Source organism: Cebus imitator, unplaced genomic scaffold (genome assembly GCF_001604975.1).
Source record: "Cebus imitator isolate Cc_AM_T3 unplaced genomic scaffold, Cebus_imitator-1.0 Scaffold230, whole genome shotgun sequence".
Classification (NCBI taxonomy): Eukaryota; Metazoa; Chordata; class Mammalia; order Primates; family Cebidae; genus Cebus; species Cebus imitator.
The window spans coordinates 315,628-338,471 of record NW_016107545.1 but is presented as its reverse complement, the minus strand read 5'-3'; the positions used below and the strand labels follow the sequence as shown (position 1 = coordinate 338,471).

General features: G+C 42.1%; 1 protein-coding gene across 1 annotated transcript in view; it reads right to left on the bottom strand.

Annotated features, from left to right (window-relative positions):
* LOC108281689 (1-phosphatidylinositol 4,5-bisphosphate phosphodiesterase epsilon-1) overlaps window positions 1-22,844 on the bottom strand; it is a 143,792-nt gene that overhangs the window by 11,204 nt on the left and 109,744 nt on the right. Inside the window, exons 20-25 of the mRNA XM_017497371.1 lie at window positions 19,338-19,469; window positions 15,389-15,679; window positions 10,458-10,621; window positions 8,339-8,600; window positions 6,040-6,158; window positions 775-903 (exon numbers count right to left, since the gene is read on the bottom strand). Of these exons, the coding sequence (XP_017352860.1) occupies window positions 775-903; window positions 6,040-6,158; window positions 8,339-8,600; window positions 10,458-10,621; window positions 15,389-15,679; window positions 19,338-19,469 (1,097 nt within the window). The remainder of the gene's footprint in view (window positions 1-774; window positions 904-6,039; window positions 6,159-8,338; window positions 8,601-10,457; window positions 10,622-15,388; window positions 15,680-19,337; window positions 19,470-22,844) is intronic.

The following is a 22,844-nucleotide window of genomic DNA, read 5'->3' as shown; positions in this document are numbered from 1 at the left end:
TTGGATGCTGCTGCGTGTCCCTGGCTCTCTCACTCTTAGAAGTCCCCCCATGGATGGGGACCCTGCCTGCAGAAGGCCACAAAGATCCTTTGGAGGAGGATCTAGGGCAGAGGTGGTACAGCATGAGGAGGCTTAGGCCAGTTCTGCTACAGGGCTTGGGGTAACAGGTTTCAGGGTCTCCATCCATCTTTCTACCACCAAAAGGAGAGGACCTCAGATTTCAAGGTCAGGTGCCAGGGGAGGGGAGCAAGGGGGCTGCTCAACATGCAAAGGAAGGCCATAGGCTGGAGGGGCAAGAAATGGTCTTGGTCCATGTGGCCCATCCTGATGCTCTAAGAATTTGATTCAACTCCTTGAATGACAAGCAGATTCCATTCACCTAACATGCTAATTCTGATTAATAATCTCTGTGTTAAGAAGGAAGATTAGGCCCATGTCTAGGCTTAGGGGGATAGTGTGTATATGGTTGGAAGGCCATGCCTTCTGATCTTTATCATTCTAGAGTCTAGTATTTTTTATATCTTAAAAATTGTTGAAAAATATTCTCCATAGGTTAAGGTAGTTTGTCTAGTGGTACCAGGATCCATCAGATGATTCTTGGAATGTATCCTAATGTTGAATAACATTCAAATAATCAAAAGGCGTATCATCAACATAGACTTTTGTGCATTTGTGTGCATCTGTGTATATTTACACATGCAGGCATTCATACACACACATACATCCATACATCTTAGATTTTGGATTCTTCCAACCACAGCTCAGTGGACTTACCTGCTGCAGAAGCTGCTTTGCCTTGGTGCCTCCATTAATAGTGAAAACGGTAAAGGGCTCTGGCCCTGGGACCCCATGCACCGTGACTCTGTGAGTCTGCAGATATTTTCTTTCTTCTGTATTAAACATCTGTCAAGAAGATCACATGGCTGCTCATTCATCCTTAATCACATGATATTTCTAGGCTCTATTTAATACAGAAGTGCTAGTACTTAGACGTATGGATAGGAACACGTAAATGCAAAAGGTGCATCTTACTGTGGTAGAAGAGGCAATGGTACCTCTTCTTCAATCATTTAGTGAGGATATTTCCTCAATCATTTAGTGAGGATATTTCATAAGCACATCACCAAAATATTAATTTATTTAAACTACAGTGTCTCCATCATAATTAGGGGCTGATATCTGAAATGTATGTTAGTTCTTACTTATTAACTGATGTTCCACTATATCTACTGAGTTCCATCTCTTCAGGGTACTGGGATAGAAATTTGGATGGTAATAATAAAATGTTCTGCCCTTTGAGAGTGCACCATGAATGCTGCCCTCAAATCATTATATTGCAAAAATACATCTGTTAGAAGGAGCTCAGTAAATATGTAACTCAATTCTTTGAGCATTTTGTGTATTAAGATATATTCATTCAAAATAAATCATTTATGGAAAGCTTATAGTGAATCAGACATTATGCCTGTCCCTAGAAAATAAGGGACCAATGGGACACTAACCCTGCCCTCAAGGGCTTCCAGTTGAATGAAACAGCTAGAGGGAAAAGTAGGCAGTTGTAAGAAGCATGGTGAGTTCCTTGGGAACCCAAAGGAGATGGCCTAGAAGAGGTTCAGGAGAAACCAGGGAGGACTTTCTGAAAATGGTATCTGAACCAAATCTTGAAGGACTCACTGTGATTTAGCAGATGAAGAGTGAGACAAGAGAACCCCAAATTGATGTAACATGTATGAAGACTTAGAAGTAGCCAACAGCAGGGCATTCTGGGAACCTCAACAAGTTCTATGACTAACCTGTTGGAGGGAGAAAGGCTGGAGATGCAGGCAAAAGCACAGCCATTCAGGGCTTTGCCCTACTGGCTAAAACTTAGACTGAAACTGGCAAAATGAGGACCTGAGGGCGAAGTATATTGTTTAGCATGTACTTCATTTTTATTTGGGGTAGGGAGGAGAGGCTGGCTTTTTTATACTTGCACAATATGATCTGATTTAATCAGTTTTACTGAAGTATAATTGTCATACTGTAAAATGCACACATTCTAATTGTATGGTTTAGTTTGTATGATATTAAAAATATTAAATAGTTGCCAACATTTACAAAACCCCAGATGTCCTGATGCCCTTGAAAAACCAAAAGATCTGACCACATCACAAGGCAACAGGCAGCTGCAGCTGAGAGCTAAGTGACAGCTGCCCCTCTAAATGACTCATGAGCTCTCTGCTTTCTAAGAGTCTCTGCTCAGCCCAGGTCCATGCATGCACATCATCTTCTTGGCACCCTCCTGGCATGTGAATTTGTTACTTCTGGTATAAACTATACCCTGAAAGCAATGGAGAACTGATGGAGGGTTTTTAACAGAGGAGGAGGCAGATCATACTTAGATCTCTCTGTCCTAGAAAAGGACAGAGAGAAGGGGCAAACCCAGAGGAAATGAGACCAGTTAGGAAGCCTCTACCACAAACCAGGTGAGAATGAACCAGGGCTAAGGCAATAAGGACAGACCAATATGAATGGATTTGAAAGATACTAAGGAAATAGAATGATCAAGTCTTAAATGGGGAAAAAGGCCAAGATGATCTGCAGTTATTGGCTTCAGCGATGGAGAGTGATGCTGTCCATGGTCACATGCATATTTACCAAGCACATAGCCATATACGGCTGCCCAGAAACCCCAAGGATGGCAAGGTGTGATATAACAAAAACATATTTGGTCTTTGTCCCCAGTTCCTGGTACATAGCTCTTAAAACCCTTTATCTGTGGAGCCATAAGAGTGTCTTTGTTATTAATGAGATGACTGGTGGCTGAGAAAGACCAAGGCATAACTAGAGGGGTGGAACCTTCAGCCCCATTGCCAGACCTCAAGGAGGGGAAAGGGATGAAGACTGAACTAATCACCAGTGGCTAGGGATTTAACCAGTCATGCCTAGGTCATGAAACTTCCATAAAACCCCCAAATGATAGAGTTCCAAGAGCTTCCAGACTGGTGAACATATCAAGGTCTGGGAGAGTGGCCCGGTGAGGACATGGAAGCTCTGCCCTCCTCCCATACCTTGTTCTGTGCATCCTTCCATGAGGCTACACCTGACACATCTGTTCTGGTGACTGGTGATAATAAGCAAAGCGCTCTTATGAGTTCTGTGTCATTCAAGTGAATTACTGAATCTGAGGATTTAGAGGGATCCCCTGAATTTATAGCTGTTTGGTCAGAAGTCCTGGTGACAGCCTGGGACTTGTGACCAGCATCTGAAGTAGGAGTCATCTTGTGGGACTAAGCCCTCAATGTGTGGGATCTGACACCAACTCTAGATGAACAGTGTTAGAATTGAACTGAAATGGAGGACACCCAGCTGGTGGCAGAGAGTTGGAAAAGACACTACGTTTTTGGTGTCAGAAGTGTGAGTAAAAACAGTTCATTCGTGGCATCTGTGGAATCTTCAGCTGTAAAAGATACTGAGGTCACCCAGCTCAGAACTGGGCATTTGGCCCTGCTTGGCCTTTCTTAAAGCATCTGATTCCTGGCTCTTTGTATCACGTGGCCCTGCCCTTGCTTATCAATCCTCTGCACAAGGTGGAAGCCACACCTCCCTCCACTTTGGCCAAAGTGCTGTTCTAAACCTTGGATACATGATGTAATCACCAGAGGATCCTTAAAAAAACTGATGCCTGGGGCCCATCTGCAGAGACTGGTTTAATTGGTGTGGGGTGTGGCTTGTGCACATGAAGTTTTTAAAGCTCCCCAGGTGATACAAATATACAGTCAAAGTTGCTGTGGAGTGAAGGGAAAAAGGAACACCACCTAAGCAAACAAGGGCAGGAACAGGGGGAGACAAAACTGACAGTGGTGAGGGCAAGAAAAGGGCAGAGAAGAAGGCAGGAGGTGGTGGTGGAAGCCGTCATGGCCAGTGCCACTGTGAGCGCAGAAGGTACCTTTCCAAAGACTGTTAAGACTATGTTGGGGCCGGGCGCGGTGGCTCACGCCTGGAATCCCAGCACTTTGGGAGGCTGAGGCGGGTGGATCACGAGGTTAAGAGATCAAGACCATCCTGGTCAACACGGTGAAACCCCGTCTCTACTAAAAAATACAAAAAATTAGCTGGGCATGGTGGCACGTGCCTGTAATCCCAGCTACTCAGGAGGCTGAGGCAGGAGAATTGCCTGAACCCAGGAGGCAGAGGTTGCGGTGAGCCAAGATTGCACCATTGCACTCCAGCCTGGGTAACGAGCGAAACTCCGTTTCCAAAAAAAAAAAAAAAAAAAAAAAAAAAGACTATGTTGAGTCTGAGATTGACACAAAAGTAATCACATTATTAAACATGTAAAGAGGGTAACCAATGGACAAGCTTTTCAAATTTTTGTTTAAAGAGGAAGCGTAATGGAATTAGCCAATTAAAGTAGTTGTTTTAAAAATAACTTTTTAGAGATGGGGTCTCACTCTGTTGTACGTGCTGGAGTGCAGTGGTGTTATCATACCTCACTGTAACCTCAAACTCCTGGGCTTAAGCAATTTTCATGTCTCAGCCGCCAAACTAGCTGGGACTACAGGTGCTTGTCACTCTGCCCAGGCAATTAAAAAAATTTTTTTTATAGAGATGGGGTCTTGCCCAAGCTGACCTTCAACTCTGGACTTCAAGCTATCCTTCTGCTTTGGCCTCCCAACGTGTTGGGATCCCAGGCATGAGCCACTGCGCTCAGCCCAGTTTCTTTTCTTTTTTTTTTTTTTTTTGGGACGGAGTTTCGCTCTTGTTACCCAGGCTGGAGTGCAATGGCGCGATCTCGGCTCACCGCAACCTCCGCCTCCTGGGTTCAGGCAATTCTCCTGCCTCAGCCTCCTGAGTAGCTGGAATTACAGGCACGCACCACCATGCCCAGCTAATTTTTTGTATTTTTAGTAGAGACGGGGTTTCACCGTGTTGACCAGGATGGTCTCGATCTCTTGACCTCGTGATCCACCCGCCTCGGCCTCCCAAAGTGCTGGGATTACAGGCTTGAGCCACCGCACCCGGCCTTCAGCCCAGTTTCTTAGCTAAAGAAACCATCCTGCATTAGTGAGGGGTCCTGGTCCAAGTGTCCTCAAACTTTAGTGGGCACCACGCTTCCATGGGGAACTTGTTAAAATGCAGGTTCTGGCCAGGCACAGTAGCTCATGCCTGTGATCCTACCACCTTGGGAGGCCAAGGTGGGAGAATCGCTTGAGTCCAGGAGTTTGAGACCAACCTGGGCAATATAGTGAGACCCCATCTCTACAGAAAAAAAAAAATTAGCTGGGCATAGTGGCACATGCCTGTGGTCCCATCTACTCGGTAGGCTGAGGTGGGAGAATTGTTTGAGCCAGGAAAGTGGAGGCTGCAGTGAGCCAGGTTGGCATCAATGCACTCCAACCTGGACAACAGAGTGACAACCTGACTCTGGAAAAAAGAGGCAGGTTCTGCAGCTCTGGCACTTTCTACAGTGTCCTTCTTCCATTCTCAAGGGTGCAGATTCTGCATCTCCCAGGCACCAAGGTACAAGTTATGCATCGCCGGTAGAGCCTATTGCTCACCCCAGCCTTGCTCTGCCTGTGACATTTGCCCAAGACTTTGCCTGGACTGCTGAAGAAGCAAAATATTTTCTTGGTTTAACCTAAAGTTTCTAGAAGTATTGGAAATGTTGCCTAATAGGCTTTGCTTGATAAGCCTCTCCCTCACTTTTAATATTTGGCTCACTTCCCTGATAGACACTATAATATATGGGCTTTGTTACTACAAGCTGGGTTTAAATATTGGACTGCTGCTTGCTAGCTGTATGACCTCAGATGTACTTAGCTCTACCTTCCTCATCTGTAAAATGCAGATGATACTAATAGCTACTGCTGGACATGAGAGGACTGAGTTAGTATATATGTAAAGTGCTCAGTAAGTGCCATGTGTCAGCCATTATTGTCGTTATTTCCATAGCTACCTGATTAATAACTCACACTGGCCATTTTGCTGGTCCACAAAAAAGCCCACCTTCAGAGTAGCGATCCCATAAATATGCTGAGTGAAACAGAACTACATTACCGAAGAGGCTGACATGGTACCGCCAGAGGAATTTTCTTCCATCCTTCTGCTGTTAATGAATAAACTAGAGATTTCCAAGACTTCATTGTGAAGGTTTCGCAGCTGAAGATGGCGATATCCTGCAGTAATGCAGAATTGGGAAAGGCTCGTTAACCATGCACTGCTTAGAAGATGATCCACGGAGGTCAGTAAATGACAGGTAGAAAGAAAACCTTAAAATGGGCAGGGATGGCAACAGGCATGCAACCAACAGGCGCCTTTTCACCAGGAGACTGCTGCCCCCTTAGCTACCCAATGGCACTTAACTTGTCTGAGTACTGTTTCCAACTTAGACTCAAACAGAAAATCTTACACTCAGACAAAACCTGATGTAGTAGAAAAACCTGATTACTAACAGACCCTGTTTTACAAATGTTCCATCTCAGAGCAGCTTTAGTGATAATAGAATATTCCCATGATGGGAGATTGGTTATAGATTATGGTATGACTTAAGCATGAAGTGGAATACACAGCTGATAAAAGTGGTAATGTACATGTATAGTTATTAACATGAAAGGTTGCTCACTCTTACCCTATGTACGTTAGTAAGTGAAAACCATAAGTTATAAAACACTAAGATTAGTAGAATGCCCATTTGTTAAAAATATATATATGTATGCTTATATGTTACATACATGGGAAGAGAAAGCCTGCAAGACTTACACACCAAAAGTGACTGTGTTGGAGAGATGGAAAATGGATAATTTTTTAAAAAATTGTTTTTGTTTCTATGTACTTTCTCACATTCTGTAATAACAGTATGGGCTGATGTGTCTCCCCCTGACCCCATACTCTCCCCACTCCTGTGTAGAAGTCCTAACCCTCAGTACCTCAGAATGTGAGCTATATTTCAAGAGAGGGCCTTTAAAGAGGTAATTAAGTTAAGATGGGATCATTAGGTTGGACCTTAATCAAGTGGGACTGGTATCCTTATGAGACGAGGGGATTAGGACGAAGACAACATAGAGGGATGACTGTGTGAGGACATGGTGAGCAGGTGACCATCTGCAAGCCAAGAAGAGGCCCCAGAAGGAACCAAATCTGCCAACCCCCTGATCTGAGACTTCAAGCCTTCAGAACTGTAAGGAAATCCATTTCTGTTGTTCAAGTCATCTCGTCTGTGGTATTCCACGATGGCAGCCTGAGCAGACTAATTAAATGACCACGGACTATTTGCACAGAGAAGAGAAAAAAGGAAAGGAACACAAACTAGGAAATTGTAATGTGTTTCTGGAGTTCCGAGTGTGGCTGGGAGAGGAAGTGTGTACTTTGAATATTGGTGCTCAAAGGAGACCATCAGAGCCAGTGCACCTGGGAGTGTTAAAAAAGGAACCTGTCAGTCTCCACCTGAGGCCACTGAATCACAATCTGCATGTTATTACCCAGAGTCCCAGGAGATTCCTATGTACATCAAAGTTTAAAAACACTGCACAGGCTGAAATTTGTCAGAGTGCCACCACAAAGCCAGTTCACAAGCCAACAGCTCTAGCCTTTGCCCAGAATCCTCCATTCCCCTCTTCCTGCACCTGAAACCCAGCCCCAGTTTCCAATACTGGACTTCTGCCAGGCACAGATGACAACCACGTGGTCACTTATGCCACCACCACACCAGGCCCCTCCCACATCTGTTTCCTCTTCTTATTTCAGTCCCTGTTTTCATACTGCCAGCAGTGCCGTGGGTAGTATTTTGGAAGAAAAACGTGGAAATGAGAGTGCAACCACCATTGCTTCTGATCTCAGCAGGCATGGGTGAGGCTGTACTTTACAAGGGATATTGTCAGTCACCTCAGACTTTTAAAAAATGTAAAAGACTGTAATCCCAGTTCTTTGGGAGACTGAGGCAGGCGGATCACATGGTCAGGAGATTGAGATCATCCTGGCCAACGTGGTGAAACCCCAGCTCTACTAAAATACAAGAAATTAGCCAGGCATGGTGGCGTGTGCCTGTGATCCCAGCTACTTGGGAGGCTGAGGCAGGGGAATTGCTTGAACCCAAAAGGCAGAGGTTGCAGTGAGCGGAGATTGTGCCACTGCACTCCAGCCTGGCAACAGAGCGAGCCTCTGCCAAAAAACAAAATAAATAAAAAAAGAAAAACTTCTTTTGAGACATGCTTCAAAAGTGCTCAAATTTGTATTTCCTTTTGCTTATTTCAACTTCTTAATAGGAAAATGTCAAACATAAGAAAGAAGAGTATAAGGAAATTCTGGCACCCACCACCTAGCTACGACAATTATTAACATTTGGACAATTTGATTCTACCTCGTTTTAAAGCTTTCAGTGGAATGATTCTCTGCGCCGTCACCGCTGAACTGTTGTTTTCCACAACTGCGAAACGAAGAAATACAAGATCTTCGAAATGAATGCGGAAAAGAAACTGCTCGTTCCACATGGGGTTCAGGGTGTTTCGATGGATGGGCTTCGTGCGGAAATGGCAGCTGTCCAGAGGCATGCCCAGGACGTCGACTTCAATGCATGGGCTTCCTGTGCTGTTACCGGGGCACACATTCTGACCAGAGACAATCTATGGCGAGGGAGACACAAGGGACCAACGTCACCAAGGATGAAAAGCAAAGACAACCTCTACACCTCACTGCTTCCCTCTGCAAAGGAAGTCCAAGAACACTGGAATGGGCAAAGTGAATGATTAACAAAACTGTTTAAAAAGTAAGTGATTGCCGGGCGCGGTGGCTCAAGCCTGTAATCCCAGCACTTTGGGAGGCCGAGGCGGGTGGATCACGAGGTCAAGAGATCGAGACCATCCTGGTCAACACGGTGAAACCCCGTCTCTACTAAAAAATACAAAAAATTAGCTGGGCATGGTGGTGCGTGCCTGTAATCCCAGCTACTCAGGAAGCTGAGGCAGGAGAATCGCCTGAACCCAGGAGGCGGAGGTTGCAGTGAGCCAAGATCGCGCCATTGCACTCCAGCCTGGGTAACAAGAGCGAAACTCCGTTCCAAAAAAAAAAAAAAAAAAAAAAAAAAAAAAAAAAAAAAAAAAAAAAAAAAAAAAAAAAAAAAAAAAAAAAAGTAAGTGATTGTGACCGGGTAATCGCATGACTAGAATCATGTAAGAAGCCTATTTGGTCAACATCATTTACTTAACTGTAACCTTTCAACTATCAAAACATTCAAGTATCTTCAAAAACCAAACAATTAAGATGTAGTTAAATTTCTCACAAAAGGCTAGAGGAAAGACAACTTTATGCAAGATAATCATAAATTTGTTACTAATATTCTGTTCAAAATGCCATAGGAATATGTTTTATAACTTCAAAGTCTTTTTCTTGAATAGTTTCATTTTGGGGCAAGTTGCAGACATGTTAGGAATTAATTCACAGCTTTCTGTAAACAGATAAAACTACCCTCACCTCTAGCTAAAATAAACAAATAGGAAAGGGGCTACTTCCCTACTGTCTTAGGGAAAGAGAAAAAGCAGTTTGAGCGGTAGGAAAGTCTGTGAATGGGTGGGGGGGGGTTCATACTTGGAGGGCTGCTTGGCATTCTTCCTATGGAGGGAGATAAGATCTAAAGGTGGAAAGAGATGACCAGGTCTCTGCTGTTTGTTGTTGTCGTTGTTGTTGTTGTTGTTGTTGTTTTGTGTTGTTGAGGGTCTCGCTCTGCCAGCCAGGCTGGAGTGTAGTGGTGCAATCTTGGCTCATTGCAATCTCCACTTTCTGGACTCAAGTGATTCTCTAGCCTCAGACTCCCAAATAGCCACCATGCCCAACTACCTTTTTTGTTATTTTTTGTAGAAACAGAGTTTCGCCATGTTGCTCAGGCTGGCCTTGAACTCTTGAGTTCAAAGCAATCTGCTTGCCTTGGCCTCCCAAGGTGCTGGGATTACAGGCGTGGGCCACCAGACCTGGCCAGGTCTCTGTTTTTAAGAGGAGTCTGTGGACTTTTGACAATAAGTTAATTAGGTGAAAAGGAATAAGGAAAGGCACAGGAATGGTAAAGGTTTAATTACAAGGAGGAAATATATTTAATTGTATTTATATATTGATGCAAATTCGTCTGATCTTAGAGCTTTTGGAGCTTAACATGAGCTGACCTAATAAACAGCTCACCAACTTTCATGGGATATACTCATAATTATGATTCTGTGGGCCCTGGAAGACAGAGTTAGCATCATCAGTACATCAGGTGAAGCAGGGACCTCATGATCCCACCTGCTGGGCTCTGGCAAACACAGTGTCTGGCGACAACTTGCCTAGCCATAGCTACTGCTTCCTGGGAGATAAAGAAGTGATTCTGGGAACTAAATCTGTATGACCAAAATTGTGACATGACAGCTTTGCAAGGCCTTGAATTCAAAACCAGTTCATTTTCAGGAAGGCTTAAACTCGACCTTATGTTCTTTCAATAGGGACGTGCTTACGGTTAAAGAATAGACTGCAGGGTCCATGTTGTCCAGATCTCTTTCCAGTGGAGAAAACTTCTGATACATGGGACAGTTCTTGTCCCACAGAACTGGAGGCTTCAAAACATAACCACAACCACCATTTGCCTCAAACATTGCAGCATTTAAATGTAAAGGGAGATCTGTAAAATAACAACAAAGCCAACATAGCTTGTTACTTTGTCATTTAAGTATCATCTTATAAATTTAAAATTCAAGGGCCAGGCACAGTGGCTCATGCTTGAAGTCCCAGCACTTTAGGAGGCCAATGTGGGCAGATCACGAGGTCAGGAGATTGAGACCATCCTGGCCAACATGGTGAAACTCCGTCTGTACTAAAATACAAAAAATTAACCAGGCGTGGTAGTGTGTGCCTGTAGTCCCAGCTACTTGGGAGGCTGAGGCAGTGGTTGTGGTGAGCCAGGATTGTGCCACTGCACTCCAGCCCCATGACAAAGCGAGACGCTGTCCCTAAGCTCCAGTATGAAAGAGATAATCACCCATTCATCCCACAGATTGATAAATGCCTATTATGTGCCAGGTTGTGTTAGGGATCAGATACAGCAGGTAATAAGAGAAAAATTCCTGTCCCTGTGGGGTTTACAGTCTATGGGCCAGTGTTACCACACCAAACCAGGTTCCACCACTTGAAAACCCCTTTGCAAATAAAAATTTGCTACATCTGTCTGAAAAATCTTGTGAAAATACAGTTGACCATGGGGGATTGGTTCCAGGACTATGAGAAGTTACCAAAATCCACAGATGCTCAGGTCCGTGATATAAATGGTGTAGAATTTGCATTATAACCTATACCATCCTTCTGTATACTTTTTCTTTTTCCCCTGGAGCATAGATTAAAGTGGCCCTGAATATATGTTCCCTTTCTGTATACTTAAAATCATCTCTAGATTACTTAATAATGCTATGTAAATGGTTGCCATACCGTATTGTTTAGGGAAAAATAACAAGGAAACAGGCTGTGTATGTTCAGTGCACATGCCACCATCCATTTTTTTAATGAATATTTTCAACCCACAGCTGGTTGAATCCACAGATGTGGAACCCAAGGATATGGAGGGGCAACTGTACCTCATTTTATACTAAATTTTGGAAAGGAATAATGGCTTATCTCTAAACCATGCAGATAACTGTATGGACAATTCTTGCTATTTCAAATGTAAGATAAAATCTTAATTGTAAAAGAAAGGAGAATAGCCAGAAAAAAACATGCTTTTCTTTGAAATCTCAATTTCAACCCATAAATTACATCTACTTCTTTTAAAAAAAGTTGTAAACATGAAAAAAAAAAAAAAAAAACCCTATCACATCTGATTCACATCATGTCCACAATCTCCTCAATCATAAACATCAGGAATCCTCACAAAGGCTTTGAGGTTTTTGTTGCCAAATTTTGTTTGGCACAGTTCTTTGATGAATGATTGGATTCCTGCACTCTTTCTGGGCTCTTACACACTGAAATGCTCATCTCATGGTGCAAGTCTGAATAGAAGTTGCCCAACTGAGTTGATGAGACACATCTGATGAATATTCCCTCGGATAGATTCCTTCCATGTGCAAGAATGAACTTTGTACATGGATCAAGGCAAAGTGCAGTAAGTGCCTTGGAGCAAGGAGAAGTTAGCCTTTACTTGTCTTGTCTGTAAAATTTTTCCACGTCTGTGGGGTTGGCCAGTATTGTGTGCAGGATTTCTGATGTAAGATGTCTTAGACATATGACAGCTCCTTATCTGTAAAATGAGTATAGTACAGAGGACCTCATTTCTCAGGTCCCTGCCAGTCCTGATGTGACTGGTTCATTGTGGCCGTGCTGCCTCACCTGCACTGGGAGAAAATTCTCTTCTCAGGCCACTCTGTCACAGAGGAACACAGACATGGTGAAAGTGGCGAAGAGTGTAAAGCCAACTAGCTCATATGGGGTTGGTAAAGGTGAAATGGACATATAGCACTAACAGCAGCAATGACAGCTCACACTCTGCACTCTAAGGACCAGATACCATTCTAAGCACACTTTATGTGCACCTCCCAATAACCTATGAAGCAGATCCTTTTAGCATCTCCATTTTTATGGTTGAGGAAACTGAAGCACAAGGAAATGAAAATACCCAAGGAACGTAACTAGTAAGTGGTGGATGCTATAATTTGAGCCCAGATTGCCTGACCCGTTGTTCCCAATCTTAACTACTGAGCCATGTGATGTACATCTTACAGGGGAGTGGATACAGTAAATGAGATTTGGCACATACAAGGTACTCAATAAACAGTAACTTTTTTGTCATCATGACATCAACCTCAAGTGACTTCAGTAGCACCACCATGTCTATCCTAATAATTTCCCAAAACATTAAAGCTGTAAAGCCAAAACTCTAAAGCTATTAAAACTTTGAAGCTTTTTAACAATTATTTTTTTGAGTTCCAGGGTACCTATGCAGGATGTGCACGTTTGTTACATAGGTAAACATGTGCCATGGTGGTTTGCTGCACCTATCAACCCATCCTCTAGGTATTAAGCCCAGCATGTATCAGCTCTTTCCCCTGATGCTCAGTATCTTAACTGAAATCTTATTTGCTGGCCTAACATGTAAAAGAGATCCATGTGGAGCTGCACAGTTTGGAATAAAGGTGGGACCCTTTTGCTGTCCCCTGGACGTGGTCCCAGAGCTTCATCTGGGGCTATAAACTCTTCATTTTTAAAATCTTCATTTTAAAAATCTTCATTCTAATGAAGTGAAAGAGTGTGCACAAATCTGTGTAACCCTGCTATACCTCTGAATCAACGCACATGATAGATCGAGCATACCACTGCCCTGATGGTCTTCTACTCCTTAAAATACTCTGCATTATGTAGACACCATTCTCATATTTATCCCTATATTTGAGGTTTGGGAAAGTCTGTTATTCAAAAAAGAATAATTTTTTTTTTTAAAGAGGTTTTTCTTTTGTCTAAGCATTTACTGAGCATCTACTGTGTGCAAAGTATTAATATTAAACCAGGCTCTACCCCTAGTTTGCAGAAATGAAGACCATTTTTACAGATGTACACACTGATACTGCATGTAGCTTGTACTTTGTCCAACATGGGAGGTGTTTACTCAGCACATTGAATGGAGAGAGGTTATATGATAGCACTTTTTCCCAGTTTGGAAGATTGTGCAGAGAAACTTGTCATTTGAGTGGGATGGCTTAAAGATGTACTCCCAATCTCAACTTTATTTGAAAGAAAGGCAAAGCCATTAGAGGTGAGTGGAGGACAGGCAGCCTTAGTCTGTACTTCTGGACTGCAGGGTGGCCCACGGAGTGGCAGCTCCCTGTGTCCCCTTCACCTGTGGCTCCCTTTTGCCATCAGTGGAGTCAGTGTGTCTGTACCAGTCCTGGCACTTCTGGAGAAAGGGCACATCTAAAACCAAACGCACTTCCATTTCCTTGAGAAAATCCTTTGATAGTCACTTCAGTGTACTTAAAAGATGCTGGTATAATAGCCAATGGCACCAGTGGATACAGGACTATCGACAGGGCTAGAGATGTGAACCCACAAGCCACTCAGGAAAGAATGAACGGAAATAGAAAATAAATTTTTTACAACTTTGAGAGTATTTCATGATTATTTTCATTTGTGAGCCCAAATTATACTGTTTTCATAACTTATCAAACACACTCAATGATAGTTAACCTTTGAGGAATGCTTTCTATGTGCCAGGTACTATGCTAATTATGGTACTTCACTGGCATTGTCTTTTTAAATTTCAATTGAAAGCAGCACATACAACATGGGCAGAAATGTGACCAGTATCTCCTCTAATCGTATGTCCCTGGGATTATCCACCAACGGGTATTGTTGGCACCAGTGCCATGTAGCTAGCTGGTCCCAGAGCTAAAGCTGAGGTTTGACCTCAGCTGGAGACAAGGCCATACTGTGGTTTGTGGTTCAGCATGGTTAGATGAGACTGGATTCAGTTCACGTGAGATGAGTGATAATGGCTGCCTGCTGCTTGACTGTTCAAAAGAAAGACTGTGGTTTATGAATGAGATTTTAGGAAACACTTGTCTTCTCTTTCCCCACCTTCTGTAGCACCTCTCCTCCCCCATAACCAAGTGGAAACAAAATACTTTATGCTTTAAACTTCTAGACTCCTTGAATTTATTACAAGTCATCCTGTAACCTTGAACAAATTAACCAATTTGTGCCTTGGTTTGCTCATCTGAGAAATGGGGATCATAAAGGTACCCAACTTTAGGGCTGTTGTAAAGATAAGATAGTAGGGGGTCAAAAATTCAGCATACTGCCTAATGCACAGTGAGCATGCAATAAATGACAGCTTTTACTCTGGAGATGTAGGCCTCATATCAGAGTCTAGTGGAGAAACATGATCACTACTTACTCTGTTCAGGTACTTCACATACTTGTGTTCCTTTTGCTAGCTACTCTGAGGGCACTGACCATTATTCTCCATCTCAATTCCAAAAGGATAAGAAGAAGCTAAAATGGTTGTAATTTGCAAAGTGGTTGGAGCAACACTCGTTTTTGACTGCAAGAATAACTGCAGAGTGAGACAGGCTAACTATGCGGTGTTAGGAAATCCCTGCTCCAAAAGAGCTTTAACATAAATTGGGCACGGCTCTGTCAAGAGCAGCCTGGTATTTGAAAATTGCATTAAAAAGGGGCAGGATCAGGAGACCTTACAGGCCCGTTCGAGGTTCTTTTCTATTACCTTAATCTGAAACATCAGAGGCACAATTCAGTATCAAATTCACTTCTGTTCTGTCATCATATTTTCAGCCTCACACACAGTGTGCCCCAGTCTGGAATCTTGCCCCTTTGAAAAAATGTTGTCAAACTGCACTTACTGAAATGTAAGATGCAAAGGAGAGAGGTGAGCATGCAGGCCCCTTACCATCGGTCTGGTAGTTGAGTGCCACAAGCTGTATCCCATGGAGCCAGAACATGAGGGGGTTCGGGTTGGAGGAGTCGATGCGGGTGGCAGCAGGGTAAGTTCTTAGCAGCTGACAGGCGGTGTGCTGGATTAGCTTCTGAGAATACCTGCGACATAGACGTTTGGCAGCATTTTCATTCAGCGACGAGATATGATAACATTTGGGAGTTCTAATGATCGCGCTGAGGGAGGTGGTTGGGTTGAGAGGGGAAGAAGATTCCTCCCAGGTCTGTCGAATTCCTTCACAGGAACCTAAACCACCCAAGAGATTAGCCGCAGATTAGTGTAGAAAACTTTAAATATTTTTGAAAGATAAACCTGAACAACATCCCAGTAAACAGTCACAGCATGTAAACCACATCAGAATACCTGTTGGATTTTACTTGTGAGTTAGTTTACAACCTTAAAACAACATGGTGGCTACTTAGTTTTAAAATGAGTGTGGTGGCTGGGTGTGCTGGTTCACACCTGTAATCCCAGCACTTTGGGAGGTCAGGGTGGGAGGACTGCTTGAGCCCAGAAGTTCAAGACCAGCCTGGGCAACATTGTGAGAACCCATCTCTATAAAATATAAAAAATAAAATCAAACAAAACCCCACAAGAAACAAAACAAAATGAGTGTAGCAACATCAATTTAAATTAAAAGCCTGGAAGTTCTTTGCCTCTGTACTTCATCTGTGTTGTGGTATATTTGCACAAATAAACAATAGATGTACAAGGGTATTCACTCTAGCATTGTTTTTCATAGGAAATAACAAATGAAAACAAAACCAAGAAGCAACCCAAATGGATCAGTGAAGAATCGATTAAATAAATGACAGTATGTCCATGCAGTGGGCCACCACACAGGCATTAGAGAGAATAAGGAAGCTATATGTACAGAAAATTATGTGAACAGTTATAGCAAGTATAAAGGTTATACAAGTGTGTTTGGTTATACAGGCATACCTTGTTTCATTGTGCTTTGTTTTATTGCACTTTGCAGATGCTGCATTTTTCACAAATTTAAAGTTTGGGGCAACCCTGCCTCCAGCAAGTTTGTTGGTGCAATTTTTCCAACAGCATGCACTCACTGTGTGTCTCTGTATCACATTTTAGTAATTCTTGCAAAATTTCAAACTTTTAACCATTATATCTGTTGTGATCTGTGACGAGTGATCTTTGATGTTTTATTGTTAATTGTCTTAAGTTTACATAAGATGGTAAACTTAATTGATAAATATGTGTGCTCTGACTGCTCTACCCCACCAGCTGTTCACCCATCTCTGTCCCTCTCCTCAGGCCTCATTATTCCATGAGACAGAATGATATCGACATAAGGCCAATTAATAACCCTACAGTGGCCTCTAAATGTTCAAGTGAAAGGGAGAGTCACATGTTTCTCACTTGAAATCAAAAGTTATAAATAAGCTTAGTGACGAAGCCATGTCAAAAGCCAAGATAGGTCAAAACCTAGGTGTCTTGTGATAAACAGTTAGCTAAGTTATGAATGCAAAGGAAAAGTTCCTGAATGAAATTAAAAGTGCTACTCCAGTGAACACACAAATGATAGGAAAGCAAAACAGCCTTATTGCTGATATGGAGAAAGCTTTAGTGGTTTAGATAGAAGATTAAACCAGCCACAATATACTTTAAGCCAAAGCCTAATTGAGAGCAAAGCCCTGAATTCTCTTCAGTTTTATGAAGGTTGAGAGAAGTGAGGAAGCTGCAGAAGAAAAGCGGGAAACTAGCAGAGGTTGGCTCATGAGGTTTAAGGAAAGAAGCCGTCTCCATAACATATAATCAGCAGTACTGATGGAGAAGCTACAGCAAGTTATTTGCAAGATGTAGCTAAGATCATTGATGAAGGTGGCTACATTGAACAACAGATTTTTACTGTAAATGAAACAGCCTTCTATTGGAAGATGTCATCTAGGACTTTCATAGCTAAAGAGAAGAGAAGTCAATGCCTGGCTTCAAAGAAAAGGCTGTCTCTTGTTAGAGGCTAATGCAACAGGTGACTTTAAATTGAAGCCAGTGCTCATGGACCATTCTGAAAATCCTAGGGCCCTTCGGAATCATGCTAAATCTACTCTGCCAGTGTTCTATAAATGGAACAACAAAGCCTACATGACAGCATGCCTGTTTACAGCATGATTTTTCATGTCTGCTAACACAGTATCCAGTCTGCAGCCTATGGACAAAGAGTAATTTGGACTTTTAAGTCTTATTTAAGAAATAAATGTTAGAAGGCTAAAGCTGCCATAGATTGTGATTCCTCTGATGGATCTGGTGAAAATAAAATAAAAACCTCCTAGGAAGATTCACCATTCTAGATGCTCTTAAGAGCATTTATGATTCACGGGAGGAGGTCAAAAGAGCAACATTAAGAGAAGTTTGGGAGAAGTTAATTCCAAACTTCATGGATGACTTGGAGGGGTTTAAAACCTCAGTGGAGAGAGTAACTGTAGATATGAGTAACAGCAAAGAAGTGTAGCCTGCAAATGTGACTGCATTGCCGAAATCTCATGATAAAACTTGAATGAATGAGGAGTTGCTTCTTAACGGATGAACAAATAAAGTGGTTTCTTGAGATGGAATCTACTCTTGGTGAAGAACCCATGAACATTGTTGAAATGACAACAAAGGATTTAGAATATTTCATACATTTAGTTGATAAAGCAGCAACGGGGTTTGAGAGGACTGACTCCAGCTTTGAAAGTTCTACGGTGAGTAAAGTGCTATCAAACAGCATCGCATGATACAGAGAAATCTTTTGTAAAAGGAAGAGTTGGTTGATGTGGCAAACTTCACTATTGTCTTGTAAGATACTGCCAGACACCCCAGCCTTCAGCAACCACCCACCTGCTGAATCAGCAGCCATCAACATCGAGGCAACACCCTCCACCAGCAAAAAGATTACGACTTGCTAAAGGCTCAGATGATTGTTAGCATTTTGTATCAATAAAGTATTTTCTATTGAAGGTATGTGCATTGTTTTTAGACATAATGCTATTGCCCACTTAATAGACTATGATATAGTGTAGACATAGCTTTTATAGGTACTGGGAAACAAAAAACTTAATGTGACTCACTTTATTGTAGTGGTCTGGAACCAAACCTGAAATATCTCCAAAGCATGCCTGTATCCCATTTGGATTATCTTTAAAGGGATCTTATTTTTTCTTGAACAAAACACAAACTTAACAGTGGTTACCTCTGGGGAATAGCACCAGGACATTGAGTGGAAAGGAATTTTAATAATACTCTGTATTGTTTTGAGTTTTTAACTATGACAATTTATTACTTTCATAATAAAAAGTAACTAGAAATAGATATGTCTTCTGGAGTTATAATGGTGAAGAGAACAGTTCCAAGAAACCACTTGAGTATTCCAAGGTGCCTCTAATTTTTACTTTGAGGCAAACACTGAACATCTTCAGTGAAATGTTATTTATTTGTTTATTTATTTTTGAGATGGAATCCTGCTGTGTTGCCCAGGCTGGGGTGCAGTGGCATGCTCTTAGCTCACTGCAACCTCTGCCTTCTGGGCAAGCGATTCTCTTGCTCAGCCTCTCCTGTAGCTGTGATTACAGGCGTGAGCCACCACACCTGACTAATTTTTGTATTTTTAGTAGAGACGGGGTTTCACCATGTTGTCCAGGTGAGTCTAGAACTCCTGACTTCAAGTGATCCACCTGCCTCGGCCTCCAAAAGTGCTGGGATTACAGGTGTGAGCCACTGCACCGGGCCTGAAATGCTATTTTTAGTAAGTATAAATTAGCAATTACAAAAATTTATACTAAGACAATATTAACGTTCATAGAAATAAAAAAGAATAAAAAATTCAGAGGAAGTACTTAGACAGTAAAATATCTAAATCATCCGGCATGCAAAATCAAGCAAAGATATTGTAATAAAGTAACTTTACTTTTTCCAGATGTTTTGTTAAATGATGCTGTCTCCCCTGGGCTCATTCTGCCCGGATTGTTGCCAAAAATGGACTTCCTGCTTTTCCTTTCCTTTCCTCTGCTAGAGCCAGATGCATTTAGAGTTGACAGGCCTGTTCCCATAAAATGAAAATAAATAAGCCAAAAGCTACAAGCAAGGCAACTCAACATTTTCCATCCCTGTCAATGTTTATTTTGAAGTCCTACTACTCCCTTGGAACCTAGTACGGAAGCCCTGCTAGCAGTTTTTGTTCTGTTCATAATAGCATTGCAGGCAATTAAAGCAAAGTTTAAAAAATCTCTAGGCAAATGCAACAAGAACTGCGCGTTTATCGTAGAATGGCCACAAAATCACACACACACTTAGCTTACTGTGCATCAAAAATTTTGAAAAACTGGATGAAAAGAAGGTGCTGTAGCCGGAAATGATCAGGGGCTAATTGTTCAATTTGGAGAGATGAAGAAATGGCTACGGGCTTGAGTTTTAGTGTCATATTGTCTAGGTTCAATTCCTGTTGGTATTAGCCTTGACTTAACACCGCCTTCTCAGTTTCCTTATATACACAATGTGTGTAATGATAGGAACTCGCTCATAGGGGGTTAGTCTGAAGATTAAATGGGAAATATGGTGAAAATTATGTTTCATGGCTTCTCTTTCTCACTCCTGGTCTAACCACTCCCTGATCCTTCATGCCTGGCACAGTGCCTGGTGCAGAGCAGGAACGGAATAGTTATTCGCTGAATGAGGAAATGAATACGTACCACACAGACCTGGCTCCAATGTAAAAAGAGTGAGCTGAAGGCACCAGTGAAGCCAGAATTGCCTCCAAATTGTTCCCACTGTCATAATTGTACCTTTAGAGAGTAATTCCCTAAGCTGAAGCAGCATTCAGGAGGTCCTCTTTCAGATGAAAATACATCTTCCAAGAACATCATCAGAGGAGACAGGCTAGAGTAGTGTTTAAGAGCATATACTCTGGAGTGAGACACAGCTGAGTTTAAAATCTGTTCCTAGAAGGGCAACCTAACACAAGTTACTTAATCTCTCTAGATCACACTCTCCTCATCTATAAATGAGTTGTGGTTAAGAATAAACAAGAAAATATACATATACAGGTTGAATATCCCATATCTGAAATGCTTGGGATGCAAAGTGTTTCAGATTTCAGATATTTTTTTTTTCCGGATTTTGGAATATTTGTGTCATACTTACCTCGTTGAGCATTCTTAGTCTGAAAATCCAAAATCCGAAATGCTCCCATGAGTATTTCCTTTGAGTGTCTTGTCAGCATTCAAACAGTTTTGGATTTTAGAGCATTTTGGATTAGGGATGCCCCACTTGTCCATACTTAGTTGCATGTCTTGCTCAGGAAAGTGCTCAGTCCACAGGAGCTGTTATTATTATAGCTTAATGTGGGGATTTTAAGGTGTTTTTTTTTTCCCTCCAAACTATTCATAACAGCAAATGTGCACAAACTTAGACTATTGAGTTCTTATGCCTTGATCTTAATATTTGTGTACATTTTGCTCTTGACACAATTATTTAATAATGGATTTTCTCCCAAGTAAAACTGATGAGGGGCCAAGGGGAAGGGCTCTGTTCATTCTGGGGTTTTGCATGTATCCTACTACCACATGTCAATATCTTCCACCAGTATGAGGATACCCCGGTGAAGAGCCTGATTACTTTTTTGGGATGGGGAGGGGAAGAATGTAAACAAGGGCTAAGTGATCAAAAAAACGAAGGATTTTGGACTGTGAGAAGGGGTTCAGAAAAAAATAATGAAGAAGCAACAAAGAACCTTCATCTACCGTGTTGGCTCACTTACCAATAACGACATTTCCAGAAAGCTATGTTCCAGACAATGTGCTAATCACACTAGATACTTTCTTGCTATTTTTTACAGCAACTCTTTAAGTTAGGACTGTTACAGCCCTTTCACAGATAGGGAATCTCAGGTGTAGAGCACCTTTAATAGGTAACTGTTCAAGTCAAGGTCACAGAGAGACAGAGCTGGGTTTTTTTTTTTTCTGAAAATGCTCCACTGGGCACATGGAACAGAGCTGGGATTTAAACCCACATGGTTAGCTTGATGGCTGCCTCTCTTCCTCAGTTGAGTCTCTAGTTAATTTTAGGGTCTTCCTCTCATCTGTGTTTTTCCTTGTGGTTGCGAATGAGAATGCTTATTTTAAATATAGGTGTTGGAACATCTGATGGTGACTAAAGCTTCAAGATAGAAGTTTGAGCAGAAGCTGTCTAGGTATTTAGGAATAAACCAACTCCAGAGCCAGATGCAGTGGTACACAGCAATAGTCCCAGTGACTTGGGAGGCTGAGGCGGGAGAATCACTTGAGCCCAGGTGTCTGAGTCCAGCCTGGGCAACTTAGCAAGACTCTGTCTCTAAAAAGAAAAAAAAAAAAAGCTTTAAAAAAAAAATAAATTGACTCCAGTGCATATGATGGTATCTTCCTTCAGAAATCCTAATTTGTACCATGCAGCAATCTTGCATGTTCTTCACATGTACCCCAAAACCTAAAATCCAATAAAAAAAAAAAAGAGAAATCCTAATTTGGCTGGAAGCTTTGAAATCAACTCCATAGTGATGTACAGTCATTAGCTGCATAACGTTTAGGTCAACAGACCACGTATATGACAGTGGTCCCATGTAAGACTATGCTGGAGCTGAAAAATTCCTGTCACCTTCTGCTGTCCTAACATGATAGCATAACACATTACTCATGTGTTTGTGATTAGACTGGTGCAAACAAATCTACTGCGCAGCCAGTCATATAAAAGTCTAGTACTACAATTACGTATAGAACGTACTTGATGATAATAAACGACTATGTTACTGGTTTATGTATTTACTATACTTTTTATCATCATTTTAGCGTATACTCCTTCTATGTTACATATATATTTATGTATGTATGTACGTATGTATGTATGTATATAAACTATAAAACAGCCTCCAGCAGCCTCAGGCAAGTCCTTCAGGAACTATTCCAGAAGAAAGCATTGGTATCACGGGAGATGACAGCTCCATGCTTGTTATTGTCTCTGAAGACTTTCAGGAGGACAAGATGCGGAAATGGAAGACAGTGATACTGGTGATCTTGACTCTGTGTAGACCTAGGCTAATGTGGGTGCTTATATCCTAGTTTTAAATTTAAAAAGTTTAAAAAGTAAAAAAAATTGAAGTAAGCTGGGCCCAGTGGCTCACACCTGTAATCCCAGCACTTTGGGAGGCTGAGGCAGGTGGATCACAAGGTCAAGAGGTCGAGACCATCCTGGTCAACATGGTGAAACCCCGTCTCTACTAAAAATACAAAAATTAGCCAGGCATGGTGGCACACACCTGTAGTCCCAGCTATTTGGGAGGCTGAGGCAGGAGAATCACTTGAACCCAGGAGGCAGAGGTTGTGGTGAGCTGAGTTGCGCCACTGCACTCCAGCCTGGGTAACGAGTGAATCTCCGTCTCAAAAAA